The sequence below is a fragment of the Podarcis bocagei genome (genome assembly GCF_964188305.1).
Source record: "Podarcis bocagei genome assembly, chromosome: 3".
Classification (NCBI taxonomy): domain Eukaryota; kingdom Metazoa; phylum Chordata; class Lepidosauria; order Squamata; family Lacertidae; genus Podarcis; species Podarcis bocagei.
The window spans coordinates 54,241,603-54,263,266 of NC_138127.1; the positions used below are offsets into that span (position 1 = coordinate 54,241,603).

At 41.2% G+C, this 21,664-nt stretch overlaps 1 protein-coding gene across 3 annotated transcripts in view; it reads left to right on the forward strand.

The window, feature by feature from the left end:
- Window positions 1–21,664, forward strand: part of TIAM2 (TIAM Rac1 associated GEF 2) — a gene marked incomplete at its 3' end in the record, with an annotated part of 125,318 nt that overhangs the window by 45,942 nt on the left and 57,712 nt on the right. For all 3 annotated transcript variants that reach the window (XM_081187419.1, XM_081187421.1, XM_081187420.1), the window contains 6 exons: window positions 1,461–1,551; window positions 2,140–3,333; window positions 6,830–7,265; window positions 12,355–12,527; window positions 13,772–13,996; window positions 18,446–18,631. In XM_081187419.1, the coding sequence (XP_081043545.1) occupies window positions 2,146–3,333; window positions 6,830–7,265; window positions 12,355–12,527; window positions 13,772–13,996; window positions 18,446–18,631 (2,208 nt within the window). In that variant the 5' untranslated portion in view covers window positions 1,461–1,551; window positions 2,140–2,145. The remainder of the gene's footprint in view (window positions 1–1,460; window positions 1,552–2,139; window positions 3,334–6,829; window positions 7,266–12,354; window positions 12,528–13,771; window positions 13,997–18,445; window positions 18,632–21,664) is intronic.

Sequence of the window (21,664 nt, forward strand, 5' to 3'; positions counted from 1 at the left end):
CTCCTCTGTGTTTCATTGGTCAATAGTCCCCTGGAGATTTCCATTTACATGGTAACAAGGGGCATGCGAAATTTATGTGGTGTTTTCCTTCCAATCATCACTGTTGTTTTGTCTGTATCTTAGCATTGTGCTGTGCCTGTTACCCAAAACATGCTTTATGTTGGTGACATTTATACATTGAAGCAATTAGTACTTACAAAGGAGGGGGTGTCATAAATATTTTTTTAAAGGTATTTTTGTTGGTGTAATATGAGTCACAGCACTTTGTATCAGAGTTACACAGCTAATTTTCTATTAGTGAAAATGTTCATGACTTTGTATACATTGATAATGCAGGGTATAATCTGGAAAGTCATTGTCATTTGTTTGCTGAGCTTCTTTGTGTCAGTGCTATAGTAAGGCTTCATTAACTTGTAGATTAGTGATTTATTTGTTTGAACAACAAGTTTGTGTAATATTATTATTATTATTATTATTGTAAGTTTGACAAACATTACAATAAAATACCTGCTTTGTTTTTTAGAAAGCGTAAATCTCTATTCACCTTTAGGGCAGATATTCTTAAAATACTTAGGGCTCTACAAACATAGCTTCTAGAATGTACATCAGATAGCTTAAAGTTATAAAAAGAAATTAGTCTCTTGTGTGCTTTAGAAATACAAACCTTATAGCATCGTTCTACAATGCTGATCTATTTGCTTTGAAATTCAGCTTTCTGTATGCTCTCTGAATAAGTTTCTATTAGATTCAGTTTCTCAAAAGCTGCTTTTGTCCCTTGGTGTGTGCAACGCCTGGTGCTTTCCTTTTGTTGTTCTTACTTTTCTGGCAGATCAACCTTAAAATACAAACAGAGTTTGCCAGCTGGTAGGATGAGTGAATTACCCAGTGGCCTTTTACCTCTGGGTCACAGCTGGAATTCAGATGGGATTGTGGATCGAGAACAACAAAAGCCCCACAGAGATTTATCAAACTATAATTTGAGATCCAGCTATTAAACAAAAAACTTTGAATCAGCATCTCACTTGATGGTAATTTTAATTGTAATATGCTGCCTTGGGATACTTGGGCCTGGTTCAGATGTAATGCCTAGCATGGTTTGGCAGTATATGAATGTGTCCAAGTAAACTCAAAATTTCAGGCAGATGTAGTTTGTCCACCAACCCACTTTAGACCATGGTTTGTAATCCTTGGATGTGGGCAAGTTTGCACTAACCATAGCTTGTCTGGCTCCACTGAAGCTGCAAACTGATTTGCCAAGACCCTGAAATTAAGGGAAGGAATATGAGCATAGAAGAAGCACATGAGCACAAGCCGTGGTTTTTGTGTTGGCATGGTTAAGTCATTTGAAATAATTACTGCTAAGTTAATGGTCTAAAAAAGCATTATATAAAACATTAAATACAATATGAAGACGTGTGTATTAACTTGACTGAGACATTACCCAACCACTTGTTTTACAGGGATTCATGTGGAATTATGTGGTGACCAGCTATCAAGATAATGCCAAGGACACAGACTGGTTATTCCATCTACATTTGAGTGATTGTTCAGGTTTGTCTGATACAAAAGTTTTCATTTTGAACCAGGAAGTGCTGTGCAGAATGAAAAATGAAAGCAGCCCAGCAGATCTGAACTTTGGTTTGCTGAGAATCTATAAATTCAAGCCATGACATGGGTGTAGCACAACCTTTAAGTTACATTCAAACTATCTGTACTTTCTGGAAACAGTTGAAGACATTTTTGTTCCAACAAGCTTTTCCAGCTGGATAAATGGGTCTTTACCATGAATGTCCACTTGTTAGTGTTTTTATCTTGTTTTAAATGTATTTGTTATTGTTATTGTGTTTTTAACTGTTTTATTTATATGCAAATTGCCTTGGGATGGTATTTTAGAAGGTGGTTAATAAATTAATAATGATGATAATAATTTATAAGGTAGCTTCCAGGATAATTCCTATGCAAACTAAATGTGCAAAAACAACAACAACACAACATCCCTTGTTTTGTCCCCAGGGAAAAAAATCCACATTAGTGGAATTTTCTTATAAGCAATTATTTTTAGAAGTCTAAATTAATACTGAAAGTTTACTTTGTTAGAGTGTTTTAATAACCACAGCTGTTCATACTCTCTTGATTTAGTGAAAAATGGGGAATTCAGAAAGCCAGTACAGCCTTCAGGGAACAAAAAACCATACTAATTCTACACCCAGTGCCAAACAAAAGCCCTGTTCTCTGAAAATTCGCAGCATCCATGCTAAAGATGATAAGTCCTCTTCCACGCAGGGATGGAATCACAGCACCAGTGGCACAAACTACAAATCTCGAGCAATAACCAGAAGTTGCCTTTCTCATTTCAAGAATACTCAGCCTTATTCTTCTAGACTTGGTGACACAGTAGTGAAAGTTTCAAAGGGTAGCAGCCATGCCAAACATAGGACGCACAACTTGGGAAGCTACAGTCAAGGGAGCAATAATGCAGTTTTGCCTGAGAAATTGCACTACATTGACTTTGAAGCTACCAGCAACCATGTCGCTTCCAGGGAATGTAATGGGCATTTCTTAAATTGCTATGGGAAGAAAGAAAGCCCAGCATCGGATGACAGAATGAGTCCAAAAGTCCTCATTAAGACACTGGGGAAGTTGGACGGGTGTTTGAGGGTTGAATTTCACAACAGCAGCAGCAACAGCACAGTCTCCAGAGAGGATTCCAGTGGACCAGTTCAACTCTTGCGGTATTCGCCTACTTTAGAGTCTGAAAAGAATAATGTGCTTGAAGTGAAGGAAACATGTGGCACAGACTATGTTGGAAGTCACCGTCTGTCAGCCACTGATTCAAGGCTTAGATCCAGTAAAGGGAGCTCTATTAGCTCGGAGTCTTCGTGGTATGATGCTCCGTGGGGAAATAATGGAGACATGAATGAGCTGGATGGGTCATACTTGTCTAGGAGCACCCTCGATGCAAGTATCCAAGTTGAATTTCCCCAGAATGACTGCAAGAAACCATTGAACCAAAGTTCGTCTCTCTCTTCCCTCCGTGATTTATATAGGGATTCAAATCTAAGAAGCTCCCAAACCTCTGATATTGGGCTCTCTGCAGATTATATCAATGCTCACCATGCTGGTTTAAGCAACCGTGTTTCATTTACCTCAGCCATAGACGTTCCTTCTAAGGTAGAGCACAGGGGACCTCCGCAGTACTCTTCCTACACTCTGCCCTGCAGAAAATCTGCAACCCTTAATGAAGACGCAGCAAAGAAGGAAACGCTGAAAAGCCGTATGCGCAGAATCAGTGATTGGACAGGAAGCCTGTCAAGAAAGAAGAGGAAACTACAGGTATGTGGAGTTTCAGCCAAAATTTCTTTCAAAAGTACAAATCTTAGCCCCTTTCCCATTAATGCATATGACAACTTGGTTTGTTTCCAAGTCTTTTTGTTCAGAAGTGTGTGTGTGTGTGTGTGTGTGTGTGTGTGTGTGTGTGTGTGTAAATGATAGCATTTTCTCTTCAAAATAACTCAACTGCTCCAATACAGTGGTCTGAAAATACTGAATGGTTGGGAAAACAGACCACTGGACTCAGACATTTTAAAAAATAAATAAAAATATGCAATGTTGCTTTTCAGTTAGACATCTTCAGGGTGTAAAATAACCTTAAGACTTACAGGATATCTGCAAGATTGCTGATGTACCCATGCACAAAATTATAGCCAACTTGAGTGTTCAGAAAAAATAAGGATTTCAGAAATGTTAAGTATTTATCCTACCCCAGTCGAGCCACTGCATTGTACCAGCTGCAGCTTCTGCACAGGGTGGTGCCCACCTGTCTCCTTTCCTGGACTGTTTCAGCAAACCTCTTGGCTGAGGTATCATGCAGGATGGTTTTGTAGCAACAGAAAGGTACGGGAGAGAGGAGGGTTGTGCGCAGGTATTGGAAATTCATGTGCATATTCTCTTTGCATAAACTGAAACACAACCAGCACATTTTACATCATTGTTGACATTTTAGAAAGTCCACATTTTAAAATTCATTAGCATTGGTGTACAACATGGGCACGATGGGTGTAATCTATGAAGAATAAAGAGGTCCGAGATTAGTGTATGTCAGGGCTGGTTCTTCTCCTTGGACCTCTGAATAAACATTCTGATAGCAATGGCTTTTTTCATGGGAAGAACGACCTTTCTAATGACAGCTGCAGCTGTGGGTGTACTGCAATGGTGTGGCTGCATGTTGGAGGTGACTCATCCTGTCTAAAGCGTGACACAGCTTTTTTGATGAGTGACCGCTTAAGGCAGGGGTTGTCAACCTGGTCCCTACCACCCACTAGTGGGTGTTTCAGAATTCTAGGTAGGGGGTTCTACGGCACAAGCTGAATCCTCCTTCCATCGATCACTGGTGGGTGGTAGGGAAATTTTACCATCAAGAAAGATGCATTAGTGGGCGGTAGGTATAAAAAGTTTGACCATCCCTGGTTTAAGGAGTGGGCAGTGTTGCATGCCATTCAGTGCTTGTGATGTGATGATCGGAAGCACAGTGTTAAGACTGATTCTATTTGTTCTGTCCTTAATTTCTTTTTAAAGTTCAAAGCAAATCCCTTAATAAAGGCTATGGAAGCATCAGTGGAGAAAACAATGTAAAACATTTGGGAGGTTCTTCTGATGGCGTGGTGAACAGCTGCCTTGGATAGCTCTTTCAGTACTTAATATTATTAAGTAATTGTGTTCGCTTATGACTTACTCTACACATGCACATGTTCTATTTTAAGCATTTCGGTAATAGTGTCATGCAGGGATACTCCACCCAACAGAACTGATTCTCAAACACTATTGAGAAAGATATTTATGTACAAAGATATTTATTTGGGAAGAGTCTCCTAGAGCTCTGTGGGAGTTGATGGTAATTATTACCTTCTGCTATCAGGCCCTATAAACTACAGTTCTGTAATGATCTCCAGATAGACTAACATACATATAAGCAGAAGATCTAGAAAATGAGTGCTGCCAAATTAAAATCAAAATCATATGTCAAGTATTCGGCTCTGAACAGTTGAGTGCTCTGCCCATCTTATAAAAATTCCTTCACATAGTCGCAGCTTGTGCAAATGGGTAACATACAACTTTGCTCTGATGGATCATTAGACTTTCAGAAACAGCAAACAAACATAATGTTCCAAAAGTTATTGCTTAAAAAATACTTGTCCTATATATTAAAGATGAAGGTAGAATTAATGGTATATGCCAGTCTTGGAGATGTAGTTAGGTACCTTCCCAAACAGGAGTCTACAAATATAGTCACCACAGTTGTCATGGTGACCATGAATTTAATTCTGGCAATCAGAATTGAGGTATAGTCTCTAGCAAAGAGAAGCTGTGGTATTTTGCCCTTTAAAATTATAAACAAACAACTGCCAACATTTTCCCTACTCGGAGTGCAAATTTCATTGCCAAACCATCTCTGTCGCTGTGTCAATCCTACTCCGCCACCCTGCCTCGGTCCTCTGATTGGCTGAATGGGAGCTGGCAGTGTCTTTTTCAAAATTCCCTTTTATATTTTTTTTGTACATGCCTTTTCTGACTCTCTCCGCTGCTTCTCTGTCTCAGAGTGCTTGTCTGTTTCTTGCTCATTTTTCTGGTCTTCCCCTCTTCACTTATATTCTCCACCCCCCTATACACACTTTATGTACAGAGAATTGCAAGAATGAAAGGTGGGTTAAAAACTTGGGTGGGCTTCTGTGGAAGATTGGGCATACTTGTATTTTGTTGCCTTAGTACTGAAATTGATTTCTGATGGGGATGCATGTATGTCCCTCAGCTCAAATGCTTGCAGAGCCTCCAGGCACTCAAGAAGTACCTCCACCTCGTCCTTCCTCTTCCTCTGTCCCGAGGCTCCCCAGAAACTTACGTTGGGGCAGAAGGAAGGCAGAGGCAGCTTAGCCTTTTCCCCACTGGAGGCTGGACCTCTCAGCATCAATAGCTGCATATGATGCTGCACATACAGTTCCACTTTAGGAGAAGGCCCAGTGTCAGAAGTTTGGCAGCTTGGGACTGTGGCTCACAATCTGGCAAGGTATTTCATGGTTGAATGGTGCACACTGACTGGTGCAGTGTTTAATGTCAGAGAATGGCCCTTAAGAGTTATGAAAACAGCATATATACCTGCTGTCCTGTGGACTTATGTACAGAAATGGGTCCAAATAATGAATGAAATGCAGTTCTTCTGCCGAAACGAAGCAGATCTGGCCCTGTAAGCTGCCTGGGTGGGATACCACCTGTGAGAACCCTATATGAGGTGCTCTGTGGAACTGTTCAAAATTATTCCTTATAGAATAGTGAATGTTTTGAATTAGTCAGAACATTTTAGTACAATTATAATTATACCAATGCAGTCATACCTTGGTTTTTGAACAGCTTAGTTCTCTAACGTTTTGGCTCCCAAATGCTGCAAGCCCAGATGTGATTGTTCTGGTTTGTGAACTATTTTTGGAAGCCGAATGTCCGACTTGGCTTCCACAGCTTCTGGTTGGCTGCAGGAGCTTGCTGAAGTCTCACTTTGGTTTCTGAATGTTTTGGAAGTTGAACAGACTTGCATGTAATAAACATACCTTGTTACTCCAAAAGAAAACATTGCCATTTGTCAAAGCTAAAAGAAGAGGATGGATTTGTAGTCCTCAGGGCTGCTTCTGATGCCTGCTGCCATCAGACTCTGTGCCACAGACATCACAGTAGTTGCTTCTGTGCTGTAGATTTCATATAAGAGCTTAGAGTCAGCAAGTGCTAATGTTTAAGGGGTAGCCAGGACTCTGCTGATTTACGAACTTTACCACTTCATCCACAGGAAACAAAATGCAAAGATTCAGGTGAATACTTTGACAACGGAATTGAAAGTCTTTCCCCAGACACTCTTGCTCCCCCACATTTCTCTGGTTCTCTGTGGTCCGCTGGCTCTGGCCAGTTCTTCCCACAGAGAAGTGAGTCTGCTAATGCAATCAGCAGTGATGTCCTGAGGCAGAACATTTATGAGAACTTCATGCGGGAGCTTGACCTGAGCAAGACCAACAATGAAAACACAGACACCTCCACAGGAACAGAGGACTCGAGCAGCGAGTCGCTCGGCTCCTTAGAACAACTGGATCTGCTGTATGAGAAAGAACAAGGAGTGGTCCGCAAAGCTGGGTGGCTCTTCTTCAAACCTCTTGTGACCCTACAGAAAGAGAAGAAACTTGAGTTGGTTACTCGGAGAAAATGGAAACAGTACTGGATAACACTGAAAGGTCAGTTATGGCTCATGGTTCTTAACTAATGTAGACTGCATTATGTGGCATTATTTGGCAGTGCATTTTAAATTTATTTCTATTCTGCATCTGTTCTGAAAAACCTTTCAATTACTAGGACAGAAGTTATCAAAAGCATATTTATAATGAATGTTTTATGGTTCCCCCTTTGTTACCTTTTTGTCGAAAGATTTCAGAAGATTTATCCCATGCGCAAGTAGTCACGATTCTCGTAACTCAAATATGTTCTGTCTGTTCTAGTTGCATGTGTTAATATTTCTTACTCTTTTGCTTATTCCCTGGTCTGCAACCAGGTGCATGCTGCTGCAGTTTACATTCTGAAACTTTTAGAGTAAAAGCCACCGACAGGGTTGTCCCCACCATCCTTGAGTGTCCTTCCCAGAAGTATCGCCTGTCTTAATCCTCTTCTGGTTGTGTGCCCTTTCTCATTATTGTATTGTTCATTAAATTTATATTCCGCTCTTCATCTGCAGATCTCAGGGTGGCTCACAGCATAAAAGTACAATATGTGAAGGTAACACATGAACCCCTGCACATGCATAGGCATCTTCAGTGCAAAAACATGGACATCTGGAAGTGGGGCCACAGTAATCGCATGATGCCTCCATTATGGGATTCACATGTCAAGGGGTCTATCGTAGAATGGAAACTGAGAGGACATTATTGTAGTGTGATTGGGAGAGATAATTAAGAACATATGTTATTATGGTGCTGGTACTTTTAACTGTACACATCTGGCACTTTGATAGTCAGTGTGCTTTTTGCTGGAGTGTGAGGGTTTAGACTGCAGACATGTAGCATTAGGGCTCTGCTGCACTAACCCTCAGCCAGTGCTCACTTTTGCTCCTACGTTTTGTGTTGATAGAACTTGCAGTACATAGCAGGCTGTCTGAGCATGAATAATCTATGTTTCCTGGACATTTCCCCAGTTTTCTTCCCTCCTCATAGTAATGTCTCTTTGTCCTTTAACTTTGCTTCCATTCAGTTTTAGTTCCATGAAGCAATACTTTGAAAAGCAATGTCTTTTTAAAGAGAAAGTGGGTCAATGATAAATCATGTTATAGTTGAATTATTGTTATAGTTGAATCATTTCCTGTTTGGGCAAGATGGCAGGTATAAACGTCCTTGCTGTTTGACTTCTAAACTGTGAGTGTTGGAATTCAAGTCTGCTATGGCGTATGACCAAACAAATAAAATTTTCTTATAATTCAAGCCTACTTAAACTTCATCCCTTCTGACCTATAAGCCTTGTTGCCTAATGCAGATGTTTGGCAGGAGACCTGATAATAGTTACTTAGCATTGAAAGAAAGTAGCTCTGCATGTGCTCAGAGCACCATGTTACCTCACCTGTTTCAAGGCTTGAATTCTGACAAATGATTTGTCTGTGTGTTTGTAAATATTTTCTTACTGATTTTTAAAAGTACAAGAAAACCAACAAGACAGTTATATCAGTCAACATCCAGTGAAGTTGGTGTATGCAGAACAAAATAAACACCAGTGATTCCTAGGTTATGTTAATCACTGGATACTTTGTAGGTGGATGTCAAAGACAATGGCTGAATAAATTATATGCATTGCAAAGCATGGATTAGGATTACCGTAATTAACTTGGAGAGGTGGTGATTTTCTGCATTTTTTGCAGGGCTTGTCATTCAGCACATACTACTTCAAATAAATATTTTGTGTGTGTGTGTGTAATTTATCTCTGTGTTATAATGCTAAAGGAAGGGATGGAGTCAGAAGGGAAACCCCATTTTAACAAGATTTGCCTGTTCTGGAGCACATTAGGCACACACTGTACAGTAATCACTGTCATTGTCTAAAAAGTGGAAATGCCGGTTTATTTTAATAAAGCTGGAAGAAAAAAAAATTTTGTCAAGAAAATAGGAAGCTGCCTTATTACTAAGTATAAAATCATAAAATTGTAGAGTTCGCTTGATCTGGACACTATACTAATGGTGATGCATCCTAGAATAACATTAGCTTTTATTTGCTGCTGCTCCCTTCTCTTTCCTCTCTCCTCTTTGGCATCACACTATTGCCTCATGCTAATCTTGGGGTCTACTTAAGACCCCAAATCCATTTCACATGTCCTACTGATAATCCAGGTGTCCCCAATCTTATATTTCTACAGCTGGTTCTTCCTGCCTAACTGTAGAACCTGACATTTGTTCCTATTGAACTTGAGACACGGGTGGCATTGTGGTCTAAACAACTGAGCCTCTCGTGCTTGCCAATTGGAAGGTTGGCAGTTCGAATCTGTATGATGGGGTGAACTCCCATCACTCTGTCCCAGCTTCTGCCAACCTAGCAGTTCAAAAGCATACCAGTGCAAGTAGATAAATAGGTACTGCTACGGTGGGAAGGTAAATGGCATTTCCCTGCGCTCTGGTTTCCGTCATGGTGTTTGTTCCATTGCACCAGAAGCCTGTTTAGTCCTGCTGGCCACATGATCCGGAAAGCTGTCTGTGGACAAACGCCGGCTCCCTTGGCCTGAAAGCGAGATGAGCTCCACACCCCATAGTTGCCTTTGACTAGACTTAACCACCCAGGGGTACTTTACCTTTACCCTTTTTTTAACCTATTGAAATTTGTTTTGTTAGTTTTCGCCGAGTCCTCCTATCTGTTAAGGTCAAATTGAATCCCGATTCTGTCTCCTGTGGCATTAGCTGCTCCTCCCACTTTCGTGTTATCTGCAAATTTGACGAGCATCCAAGTCATTTATAGAGACACTGAACAACAATGGGCCCAGGACAGAACCCTGCAGCACCCCTAGCTAAATATTATTCACTGCACCTGACACTGACTTTCCAGGTTTTTAGGCAGGAGGTGCTTGGAGTTGAGCCTGGGGCCTTCTGCAAGCAAAGCATGTGCTTTTCCACTGAGCTGGGACTTTCCCCAAATAAGTCAAAATATCAAATTAAATGTTCAATTAAAAGGTTAAACCTTTACCTCTGTTTATTTTCAAGTAATTATGCCTAAGTCCAGAGTGCATATTGGATGTATTTTTAATGAGGCAAAGGCCCTAAAATGATAAACCAGGTCTACTGACAGCCTATGTAAAATCAAAAGAGTAAGGACTTTTGGATTTTTGTAACAGTAGTATATATCTGACTTGCTTTCGGTAAATTCATAAGCTTCCCATCCCTGAGACTTCTCATACTACAATTGACATCTTGGTGTGCCTCAAGACAAAGCGTATATTCAAAACGTTTGTCCAGTGTCACAATTGACTTCACTGATGTTGCCACCTGTTGCTGCTCTGGGCTTCATTATGACCTCTTCGGCTAAAACATGCTAGCTTTGTAGATGTTGTGGTAGAAATTTGCTTGCTTTCAGATCATTTAACTTGTCAGGCACTTGGAATCTAATTGGCCAGATATCAGTGAGTGTTCCTAGCTGTATAAATGGCTAGAAGCTTCTGTTTGTGCTTTTAACTTACTAAACTAAAACCACTGATTTGTGGAGGTGGTATTATTTTCTGTGCCGTCTCTTGAGCTATGTTTAGTTTTATCAATGACAGGAAAGATTACAACCATCTGGTCACCTGCCAAAAGTGAATTGATGGGTGTCCTGAGACTTCAGCAGTGCTTAAATGGCCATCAAGATCATTCCTTTAATATGGAATGTTTTTCTTTACCATCTGTCCACCCTAATTAATTTATCCGGGCAAGGAATATCACATTCCAACCACGTTCTGATTGTAGCACATATGCTGTAATCTGGTCCTGGAAGCAGAGGTGGGGGCAGCCTCAAGAAGGCTGTGTAGTCCCATCTGTGGGCAGAAACAGGGGCTGTCATTTTATTTCTTAATATAAAGAGGTGGTAGCTGATTAAGTCCTAGAACAGACCCACTGAAATCAATGGACTTAAACCAGTTATGACTAACTTAATTCCACTGGCTTCAATGGGTCTGCTTAAGTGTGACTTAGTTGGATATTATCTATAATCTCCTAGTTCCCACATAAAATGACAACATAAAATCATGGTGATAGCTAACAAGTGTGTTTCAAGCATGTGTGCATTTTTGATAGCTTTTTAGCAATTGACATTATTTGGGATTGCTAGATTTTTAACAGAATGCATTGTGTGTAAGCAACAATACAGTGGTGTCATCTGCTTCGAATTGACAACTGCTGTTTGCTATCTTACACCTCAAAGATAAATGCATTCACCTGGCTGCAAAATCCAATGATTTCAATGAAACTCGGGGCCGGCGGTAGACCTTTCGGTCTCAAATTTCAGCAGCGCCCTGTGTGATGCAAAAATCTGGTACCCCCACTTCTCACACTCCATTTTAAATCATAGCTGTCATGTCCCTGAGGCTCCATGCGACCGAACCAGTTGCAAACACCTAAATCTGCCTCTGTTTCCCATAGTAAATCTATTATCTCTGGATTTCATACATATGGCCTTCCCCTCTATAAACTTGCCCTAACATTAAATTCAGATGTAAAAGGTTTGCTTTCTGTAGAGAACTGATTAATAGGTATATAAATCAGGACTTTTTTTAGTGGTGGCACCAAAATATAGAATTCCTCCTCTATATATGTTTGCCAGTCTCCTTTGTATTTCTTACGTGTCTCTGGAAGCCTGTTTCCTTCCAGCTTTTAATATTTCAGGATGTACCACTTTTAAGACTGTTCTGTTTAACTTTAGGGATCCTTAAAGTCTGACACTCCTCTGTTGGCCTCCCAGAGGTGTTGTAACACGTACCTCTTTTGTTTGGCCTTTGGTAGTTTGCAGCAGTCTTGAGTGCTGGATTTTTTTAAAAAAATGTATCCCTCTGCTAACAGAAAATGTGTGATAATAGCAATCACAATAGTTCACATCTTTAACCATAAATCTGGGAACCTATTTGGTCCAGAGTTCTCAGATGTGTGTGTATAAAAGTTTGAAGATGAATATGTTGCCCATACTTGTTCAGTGCTTCCTGTAGAAAGTTGCTCCCAATTCCAGCTGCACATATGAACATTTTAATATTGTATTTTAAGAGGATATGAGTTTAGAAAGATCCAAGACATAAACCAGAACTACTTTTCGTTTTTACATTTTTCGTTTGAAAAGGATGCACCTTGCTGTTTTATGAGACTTATGGGAGAAATTCCATGGAGCAGAACAGCTCGCCTCGATATGCCCTGTTTGCAGAAGACAGTATAGTGCAGTCTTGTCCAGAACACCCCAAGAAAGAGAATGTTTTCTGTCTCAGCAACTCTTTCGGTGATGTCTACTTATTCCAGGTATTCTGTTTTGGGTTTTTGTGTTTTATCATTAAATGAAGTCATATTGTATTTAAATCAGTGCTCTTGGAGTAGAATTCTAGATCATGTTGTTTTGTCTCTGTTCCTTCTGTGTGCTCCAGAAATCCTAGATAAACCCTCTTCCTTTAGGAATTCTACTCACCAGAACATAAAGTAGCAAACCAGGAAGCATGCTATCTAACTATCCAAAGGTAATTAGGTAGAGGGACTTCTCTAAGATGGTTGGATGGTGCCTTGTACGCCTCCTTCTGGCAACTCCTGCAGCCGAGCTGGTGCCAAACATAATGGTCTGCTTTCCTTTGGACCACATCAGTGAGACCAAGGGGGGGAGGCTTGTCGTCTAGGCAGTCTAGAACCTCCATACACGCTGCCTTGGATTGTGCCCCAGAGAGGTTACTTCAATGCTCCTAAAGCATCAAATACAATTCAGGTGGCAACAGTTATGAGTTACCTGTCTCTGCTGCCACAGTGGGTGCTGTGATTCTTCAGTGGTTTGGTTTCACCCCCACTGGCACACTCAGTTGTCTCTCAAGACAGACGGATATCAACATATAGCTAGACCAACAATTCTAATGTTTTGGAATGCATAATGGAGAGGCATACTTCTACACAGCCAAGGGCTGCTTCAAATTTGTATGTTTTTCCTTAACAGAAAACACTTTTGCCTCTGTATAAGAAAAGCATATTGATTGAAGAGGACCATGATACACTGCAGAAAGCAATTGCAAAAAATTAGGAAGGGAGTGCATTGAATAGTTATTAAAGTTGGTGTCTTGTCTCCCCTCCCTTTGTGCTTGAAGAAAATTTGGTGTATCCTGGTTCATGCATACTTTCAAATGTAACTTTAGTTCAGTATATTTTTAAAAAATTAAACTAATAATGGGTTAGGTAATTGCCATTCCTGTAGCCAAGCATCATGTGATGAATGTCATATTTTATACAGAGTTCTTCCTCTTTTGATAAAGAGTAAGCATTGCTAGTAATTACAGTTGCCAGTTGTTCAAGGAAACATTAGCATAGCAGAAACCCTTTATTATTTGCAGACTTCGATGGGGAAAGTTGCATATAGGCAACATGGTGCAATGAAGTGGGGAGGGTAAGTGGATCCCACTTAGACTGGCCCCACACTGTTATTCTTGACTGAAGTTGGTTTTGGAACCCACTGGATGCTATTATAGTGTTTTGTTTATAAAGTTAATTTTCTTGCTTTTTTCTTTTTTCAGGCTACAAGCCAGACTGACCTTGAAAACTGGGTTACAGCAATACACTCTGCTTCCGCATCTCTCTTTGCAAAGAAACTTGGGAAAGAAGATACGATCAGATTGCTGAAAAATCAGACCAAAAGCCTTATCCAAAAGATTGACATGGATAGTAAGATGAAAAAGATGGCTGAGCTGCAGCTCTCAATTGTTAGTGACCCTAAAAACAGGAAAGCAATTGAGAACCAGGTAATAAACAAAGGGTTAGCTTCTGCATATTGACTCTTGCAAAGAGTATCACTCTTCAGAGTACACACAGAGTACATCACTAGAGCCTGTATGATGCAGTAGATCAGACTGAATTGTCGTTTACAGGCAACTGCTCTTGGAGTCAAACTTCCCTCCTGTGGAAATCTTGAAAGAAGCAAAACACATTTTCATTTCACTTCCTGCTATGTAAATTGAGGGCTTTATAAATAAATAAAACATTTATATTTCAGCTCAAAAAGAAGCCCTACTGGCCAACAACAAAGTATCAATATAATTGAAATGAACATCTCCCTAGCTGCTCCCCTGTCCAGAATACATCCATCCCACCCTTTTCTCAATGGTCTTGACCAAAATTAGGTTATTATATTGTAATTGTGGTTAATAACATTAAATACACTTCCCTCTGGGGTAGTAAATCTTGATTAAGAGTGAACCTGGTTAGCATTAACTGTGATTAACATTTGTGTCAAAGGAATGCTTAATTAGTGTTCAGTGTGAAGGGAATTCACCCTAAAGGGGAATGAGTTCACACTCTGCTCAGCTCCTTTGTGCTAAATTTACCACAACAGGGAAAGTAGGAGCTGCTACACACATTGTCTTCAGCACAGGAAAGATATCAAAACCAGTATCTTCATGGCAAGTTCTCCCTTGGTTCATACATGTGCATTCTATGGAGGTTGATCAGCCTCACTACATTTCAAATAGACATGGCCCTGTTTCACATTCCTGGCAGTGGTAGTGGCTGATGGGGCACCGTGCTGGGCTCCCCTCTTGAAAAGACAGCAGACCATTGCAGCCTTACCCATGCTGCCCTTCAGCTGCTACTGCCTAGCAGCCATTGGTTAGAACATGGCCACTCCAAACCTGATTAGGCTGTTGCCATGGCTAATGCATCCAAGTGCTGCCAGGTTTATCTAGTCCAGTGCTTCCCAAAGTTGGCAAGAACATCTCCGGTGTGTGTGTGCTGGAATGATCCAGGGGGGTGTAGTAGCCTCAGGTGCAATGGGGGGGGCATTGAATAAAAATAAGGGGGTGGCGGAAGCATAAGGAAAGAAAAAAATGAAAAACCATTCGTACATGTTTCATCTGTTGTGTACTACCAAGTTGGGCGCCGTTGCAGGACAACAATGCCTCCCCTGGATCTGGTGGTCATGCTGGAGGTGAGGGGTTTTCCTGGGCTTGAGTGAACGCTTCTCAGCTTCACCCAGGCCTGGGAAATGGATCATAGCTTGCCTACCTATTTGGCCAAAGGCAGGCAAGCTGTGGCACCAGCCCTGCCCCTTCACTTAAAGAAGGTAGATTTTCAGGTGACTGTGGAGTAAAACAATTTCTGAAAAGGGGGCAGTAGGCCAAATAAGTTTGGGAACCTCTGATCCAGGCCAAATCCCCCAAAGTTGGCAATCCCCCAAAGTTGGTGAGCTTTTCCATTGTCCTCAGTCATGGGTAATCCTATGTTCTGTTGTTTTTTTCTAAATGGTCTGGTTTCTGGACAGATGCAGAAGAGACAAGATTAATTAACAAAGGCTGCATTCAGACAGCTTTTTATTCTATCCTCTTGATGTTTTCTTCCCTTTCCTTCCTTCCACCATGTTTCAGCTGAATTTTCGCATGACAAAAATTCAACTTATGGAAATCTTAGCACAAGTGTAGCTGTCATTTGTGCATTATTTGTTTCTGTGAAAAATCCACTTGCAACCATATTAACTTGCTAAATCATAGAAGGTTTGAGCTGTAATTTTCCTGAAAATGGATATGAAATGTTAAATCTTTTTACATTCATAGTAATGGGTATATATCATGTATTTGCTCATAGCAAATACAGAGACTGAGCAAACAACACTTTAGCAAATTGTAGTTGAGTGATCAGGGAGGCTGTTGCCTATGAAGGCCCATGCTATAATGTCTCAAATACTACAGTGCTCTTTGTATTTTCATTTTAAAGGAACCTGTAAGAACAGAGCCATTATCATCTACAGCATTCTGCATCACTACATGCTGCGTTATATGTAGGGTAGATGCCAAGTCTATTAGAAAATCTTAGAAAACCCCATGTTCTGTTTAATGCTGAAAACAGGCCCTTAACTGAATAGAAAAGAAGTGTATCTTAGGCTGAAATTTCATAGAAATTCATAAAGACCTCCCCCTACCTGGATCAAATGTTTCACACAGAGAGATCAGGGAGTACAACTGTTTTCTCTCACTACAATAATAGTGGCATAAAAATGGCATGAGTGAGATTATCATAAGCCAGGGTCACTGGCACCTACAGATGCCAGTGTGCCCACCAACATCTCCTATGGTACCCACAAAAGGTCTCAGCCAACCTCAAAAATCCAGAGTGCATAACACGACTGTATTTCCTGTTCAGTTCTTGTGTGCTCTGATTCTGCCTGTCACACAGTGAGCACACCCCCTTAAACATTATCACATTTCACTGGGTGCCATGATTGGACACCCACACTCCTGTCTGTTCTGAACAGAGGTGAGGTGCAGTTCACTCCTGCCTGTGACCTAGTTTTGTGGTGTCCAATGTAGGTGCCTTTAAAAAGAGATAGAAGTGCCTCTTTTGTAAAAGTTATCACTGACTAGAAAAACACATGGTAGAATAGTTCCTTCCTGCCTTCCTGCCTTCCTGCCTTCCTTCCCGCCCCCTCCAAGTCTCCAAGCTGCTGAATTTTAGCAATGCAGTGCCTTCAAAACAATACTTACTCTGGGTCTCAGGACACTTAGCCTTGCACAGGTAAAAGCTCAATTGGGCTGCAGAAGATTCCTGCCCGCCCCCCATCTCTTTATTAATTAGCTACTGTGTAGGCCAGGACTTAGTAGGCTTCTGGGGCAAGCCAATTAGAGATGGCGAAAGTGGAGATCTGAGCACTGTCACTTGCCTCTTCTCTGATCAACCAGTTACATTAGCAAGCCTTCACCAGGTGCCGATCTTTACCTCTTTCATTAGGATATCATGACCGTCATCTGCTATTGGCCTCTGAAAAAGTACTCAGAATTGCCTTTCAAGTTTGAAGGCTTACGGCCCCAAGAAGTAATCTAACCTCACTCTGAGAATTGTGCCAGAACAAGGGTGTTTAAAGGGGATAAACCTCTCTGTATTAAGTCTCAACAGTAATAAAATTTTACCTCCATACTTACCCTGTGACTCAGTGACTCTCCCTGACAGCCGCTTGTCCATGGGAAGCACAGATCTATCTTGGATCATCTACTTGATCTCATCTTTCACAAGCCTTTTGGTTCTGGCTTCCCAGATTTGCATGAGTAAAATATGTGCTGTATCAAATTGGCTTTAGAGAGAGCCTTGTAAAACAAAGATGAAACAACCTAAATACTTGGTGAGTCATCTATATTGATGCCATATGGGTTGTCTCTGAGATGTAGTAATTGAAGTGTAAAAAAGTTTTTGTGTGTGGTGTTTGTAATGTGGTTTACAAAATCATCATATGAAATAGCAGGACATCTTAAAGGAGGAACAGTCTCTGTGCGGTCCTAAGTTTTTGCATAGCTCCATCGTTAGAGATACCCAGTAAAGGCATTAGTCGTACTACTATGCTATTTATTCATTGAACTAACTCATTGCAATCACCATTTTATTTATATTATCAACCTTTTATGTACAGAGTGATGAATGGCATGTTTAAGGCTTTATAAACTTGGAGAAGGGATTGGGTTATGAACAGCCTTCAACAGATTCTCTTGGGTCCTTTCTGCTTCTTATCAGCTAACATGTGTGCTTCCACAAGGCGGTTCTGTACCTTTCATCTTTAAAGTAGGAGTAGAAAAAAACAACTTTAAAATACTTCCTTCAAACCTTGTTTAATCTTTAAACCAAAGAGATAAGATGGGAATTAGATTGTTGTATCCTTGTAACAAACTGATTGTAACTAGAAGCATCTTAGACCTTGTGAGGCTGTGCGTATATTTTGTTGTCTTTTGTGTGTATTACTGAATATGCTTCCACCGGGTAGGTCATTCATAGTAATTAAAGATGGTGACTGTGATCCAGAAAAAATTGTGCCCATATTGTGAGAAAACATTTCAGAGCCCCAATACTCTTTACACCCAGGGCAACCTATGGGGTGCAATCTAGATAGGAAGCATAATGTAATCTGTAAGTAGTCTAGAGCATTATGGATTGCAAGAATCCTTTTTTTAAAATGTTTGACTTCTGTGGGTAACCAACTATTTTCCTAAATAATGATGTCAGCATGCAGTTAAGGCCACCAACTTTGTTTTATTTTGATCCATTTTTTTGAAGGTTCATTTCTTGAGTGTGACAGAATGTCTTTTTGGACGTGAGCAACTAATCAGCCCTCTGAATGCTACAGATGAAAGCGATTTAGCTGAGGGTGCAGAACTTTGACCACCCTCCACAAGCCATTAATTTATCTTCTCCTATTTCATTTTTGTGTATATAAACAGATCCAGCAATGGGAACAGAATCTGGAGAAATTTAACATGGATCTCTTCAGGATGCGCTGTTATCTAGCCAGCTTGCAAGGCGGGGAGTTGCCAAATCCAAAGAGCCTTTTGGCAGCTGCCAGTCGTCCTTCAAAGATGGCATTAGGAAGGCTGGGCATCTTCTCTGTCTCATCCTTTCATGCACTGGTGAGTTGGACACAGCTTCATATAAGTGTTTTGTAGAGGAGTTTATTTGTGACAAGATGCAGAAATGCATTCCTTCCCCCTCCCTATGTATGGTCCTCTTCAGGCTTTTGGCTATACCCTTTTAAATGTGTGTTGGGGGGAGGAGGGGGTTTTTGGTTTGTGTGGTTTATTCCCCCATTCTTGTTTTTGTTACGTATTTTGTGCCCTGAGATCTACGGATGAAGGCTGGTTTACAAATTTAATAACTATATAAACATTTTGCTGGTAAATGTAATTTCAAGGTGAATCTGACTATGAAAGTCAGTTTTGTGACCCCTTTCTTGGCTGAAGAAAAAGTACTGTACTTTAAAAAGACCAACTAATATTACTCATTTGTTTAGACCATTTATATCTCACACGTCTCCCAAAGATCTCAGGGTGGGTGATGGCAAAATTGAATAGAATCCTGTGTCCGTACACAATATAATGAAAACACAATTAAAGCAAAACTACACCAATTACTGAATATTAGTGACCACTTCCAAAAGCTTGAGTTTTGAGCTGGTGACTGAATACCATCAAATTGAGCACCAGCAAAATTTTGGAATGAGTGAGGGGTAGACAGGTGGTTTCAAAGCCAGGAGGAAAGTCCGTGGAGAAGATGCCATGTTTTGCAACTCCTGGTGGCAGAATGCTAGGAAGAACTTTTCTTGGTGATCTTAACATATGACAGGATTGTACAAGGAGATACACTCTTTCAAGTATTTTGGTCCCAAGACATTCAAGACTTTGTATCAGTAAAATACTTAATTTGAAATTGAAATGTATTGGCAGCCAGTGCAAACCTTTATAAGAGCAGGCGTAATAGAAGTTCTGGAAAGAGAGTCTGCTTAGGAGCCAGGTCACTGCAGTTTCTGTGTCATCTTCAAGGGCAACACTAGATACAGTGGATTACAGTAATTAAAACAGGAAGTTATCAGACCATAGATTACTGTAGCTGTTCTATGCTGGTCCAAGAATGGCTATTGCTGGTTAACCAGCCGGAGCTGGGGGGAAATTCTCTATGACACTGCAGACACTTGAGTCTCCAGTGACAAGGTGGAATCAAGGAGCATCCCAGGCTATATATTGTTTATTATTATTATTATTATTATTATTATTATTATTATTATTATTTACATTTGTATATCACCCTTCATCCGCAGATCTCAGGGCGATTCACTATTTAAAAATACATGATAAAAAGACAAAACACATAATAAAATCAAGAAAAAAAACCGAAACAATAACCTCCCCACCTGCCTTCAAAGAGAATGCAATCTCATCAAGAACAGGTTGTTCATCTGATTCTCAGAACTGCCAAACCACAACATCTCTATCTTATCAGGATTCATTAGCAATTTATTTACCTTCATCCAGCCCACTACTGTAGCTAGACAGTGATCCACACCTGATTCACTTGATATGGAAAAACGGAACTCCATGTCAGCAAAGCTGAGTTCTTTACTTTAAAAATATTCTCATATTGGAAAAGACATGAACATTCTTGTGGCAATGGCACACATGACTGTTTTCCCCCTGGGAATCTATAATTGGCCACTTCTGTAAATACAGTGAAATAGATGAATGTGTGATCATCACACATGATCTTCATGTGGGGTTGTTGTTTTTTAAACTACCGTATTTTTCGCCCTATAGGACGCACTTTTTCCCCTCCAAAAATGAAGGGGAAATGTGTGTGCGTCCTATGGGGCGAATGCAGGCTTTCACTGAAGCCTGGAGAGCGAGAGGGGTCGGTGCGCACCGACCCCTCTCGCTCTCCAGGCTTCAGGAAGCTCTGCGCAACCCTCGGGAGACCGGCTCCAAGGGTTGCGCAGAGCTGCCTGCAGTCCCGGGATCAGTGCAGCTTTGCGTGGCCACCGGGAGCGGGGCGCTAAGTCCCGCCCCGCTCCGGATGGTGGCGCAGAGCTGCCTGCCGTCCCGGGATCAGCGCAGCTCTGCGCGGCCACCGGGAGCCGGGGCGAAGCTCCGCCCCGCTCCCGGTGGCTGCGCAGAGCTGCCTGCAGTCCTGGGACCAGCGCAGCTCTGCGCGGCCACCGGGAGCCGGGGGCGAAGCTTCGCCCCGCTCCCGGTGGCCGCGCAGAGCTGCCTGCAGTCCTGGGACCAGCGCAGCTCTGCGCCGGCATCTGGAGCGGGGCGCGAAGTCCCGCCCCACTCCGGATGGCGGCGCAGAGCTGCCTGCCGTCCCGGGATCAGCGCACTTCTCCCCATCGCCAGCCCCACAAGCTCGGGGGACAGTGGGGAGGCAGAGCGTGCCTTCCCACTGTTCCCCGACCTGGTTCTTCCAGCCCCGCACCTGGGGGGGAAATAAAAATTTTTTTCTTTATTTCCCCCCCAAAAAAACTAGGTGCGTCCTATGGGCCGGAGTGTCCTATGGGGCGCAAAATACGGTACTTCTATTTGTTCCATAGAAGTGCCAGCCATGTAGGAAATTTGTAACATTTGAAATGATCCTGAAAGAAGTTTCTACCAAAAAAAGCAAACAGTATATTGTCCTTTTTCTCTCTAAAACACTAAGCTCAAAACAACATGAATGATACTTTGTTGAAAAATGAGATATAATATCTACTTGCTAGTAAAATCTTATGATACACTAACCATATTATGTATATATTATGTATATTGCTGGTGTATGTTGAAAAAGTATAGCTTTTTTAAAAAAAACACCAACAACACCATGTTCTCATTATTACTGAAATACAGAACTGATTATTAAATATAAAAATGCATACAGTCTCTTAAAATATCCTATTAAAGCAAAGTAAAATTAGTTCCAGAAATGGTTTTAAAATCATTTTTTCAAAGCTCGGAAAGCTTTCTCTAGGATGCTGGTATCGCCACATTCTATTAAGATCTATAATTCAGCCTTACACTAAACACACTGTTTACCCTGCATGTTATAATGCAACTCTTCCTTTTGGAATCCGGCCAGTTCACAGCTTACCGTTCTTTGTTGGCTGCTTTGCAAAAGCTTATGTGGGTTTGACAGGAGGT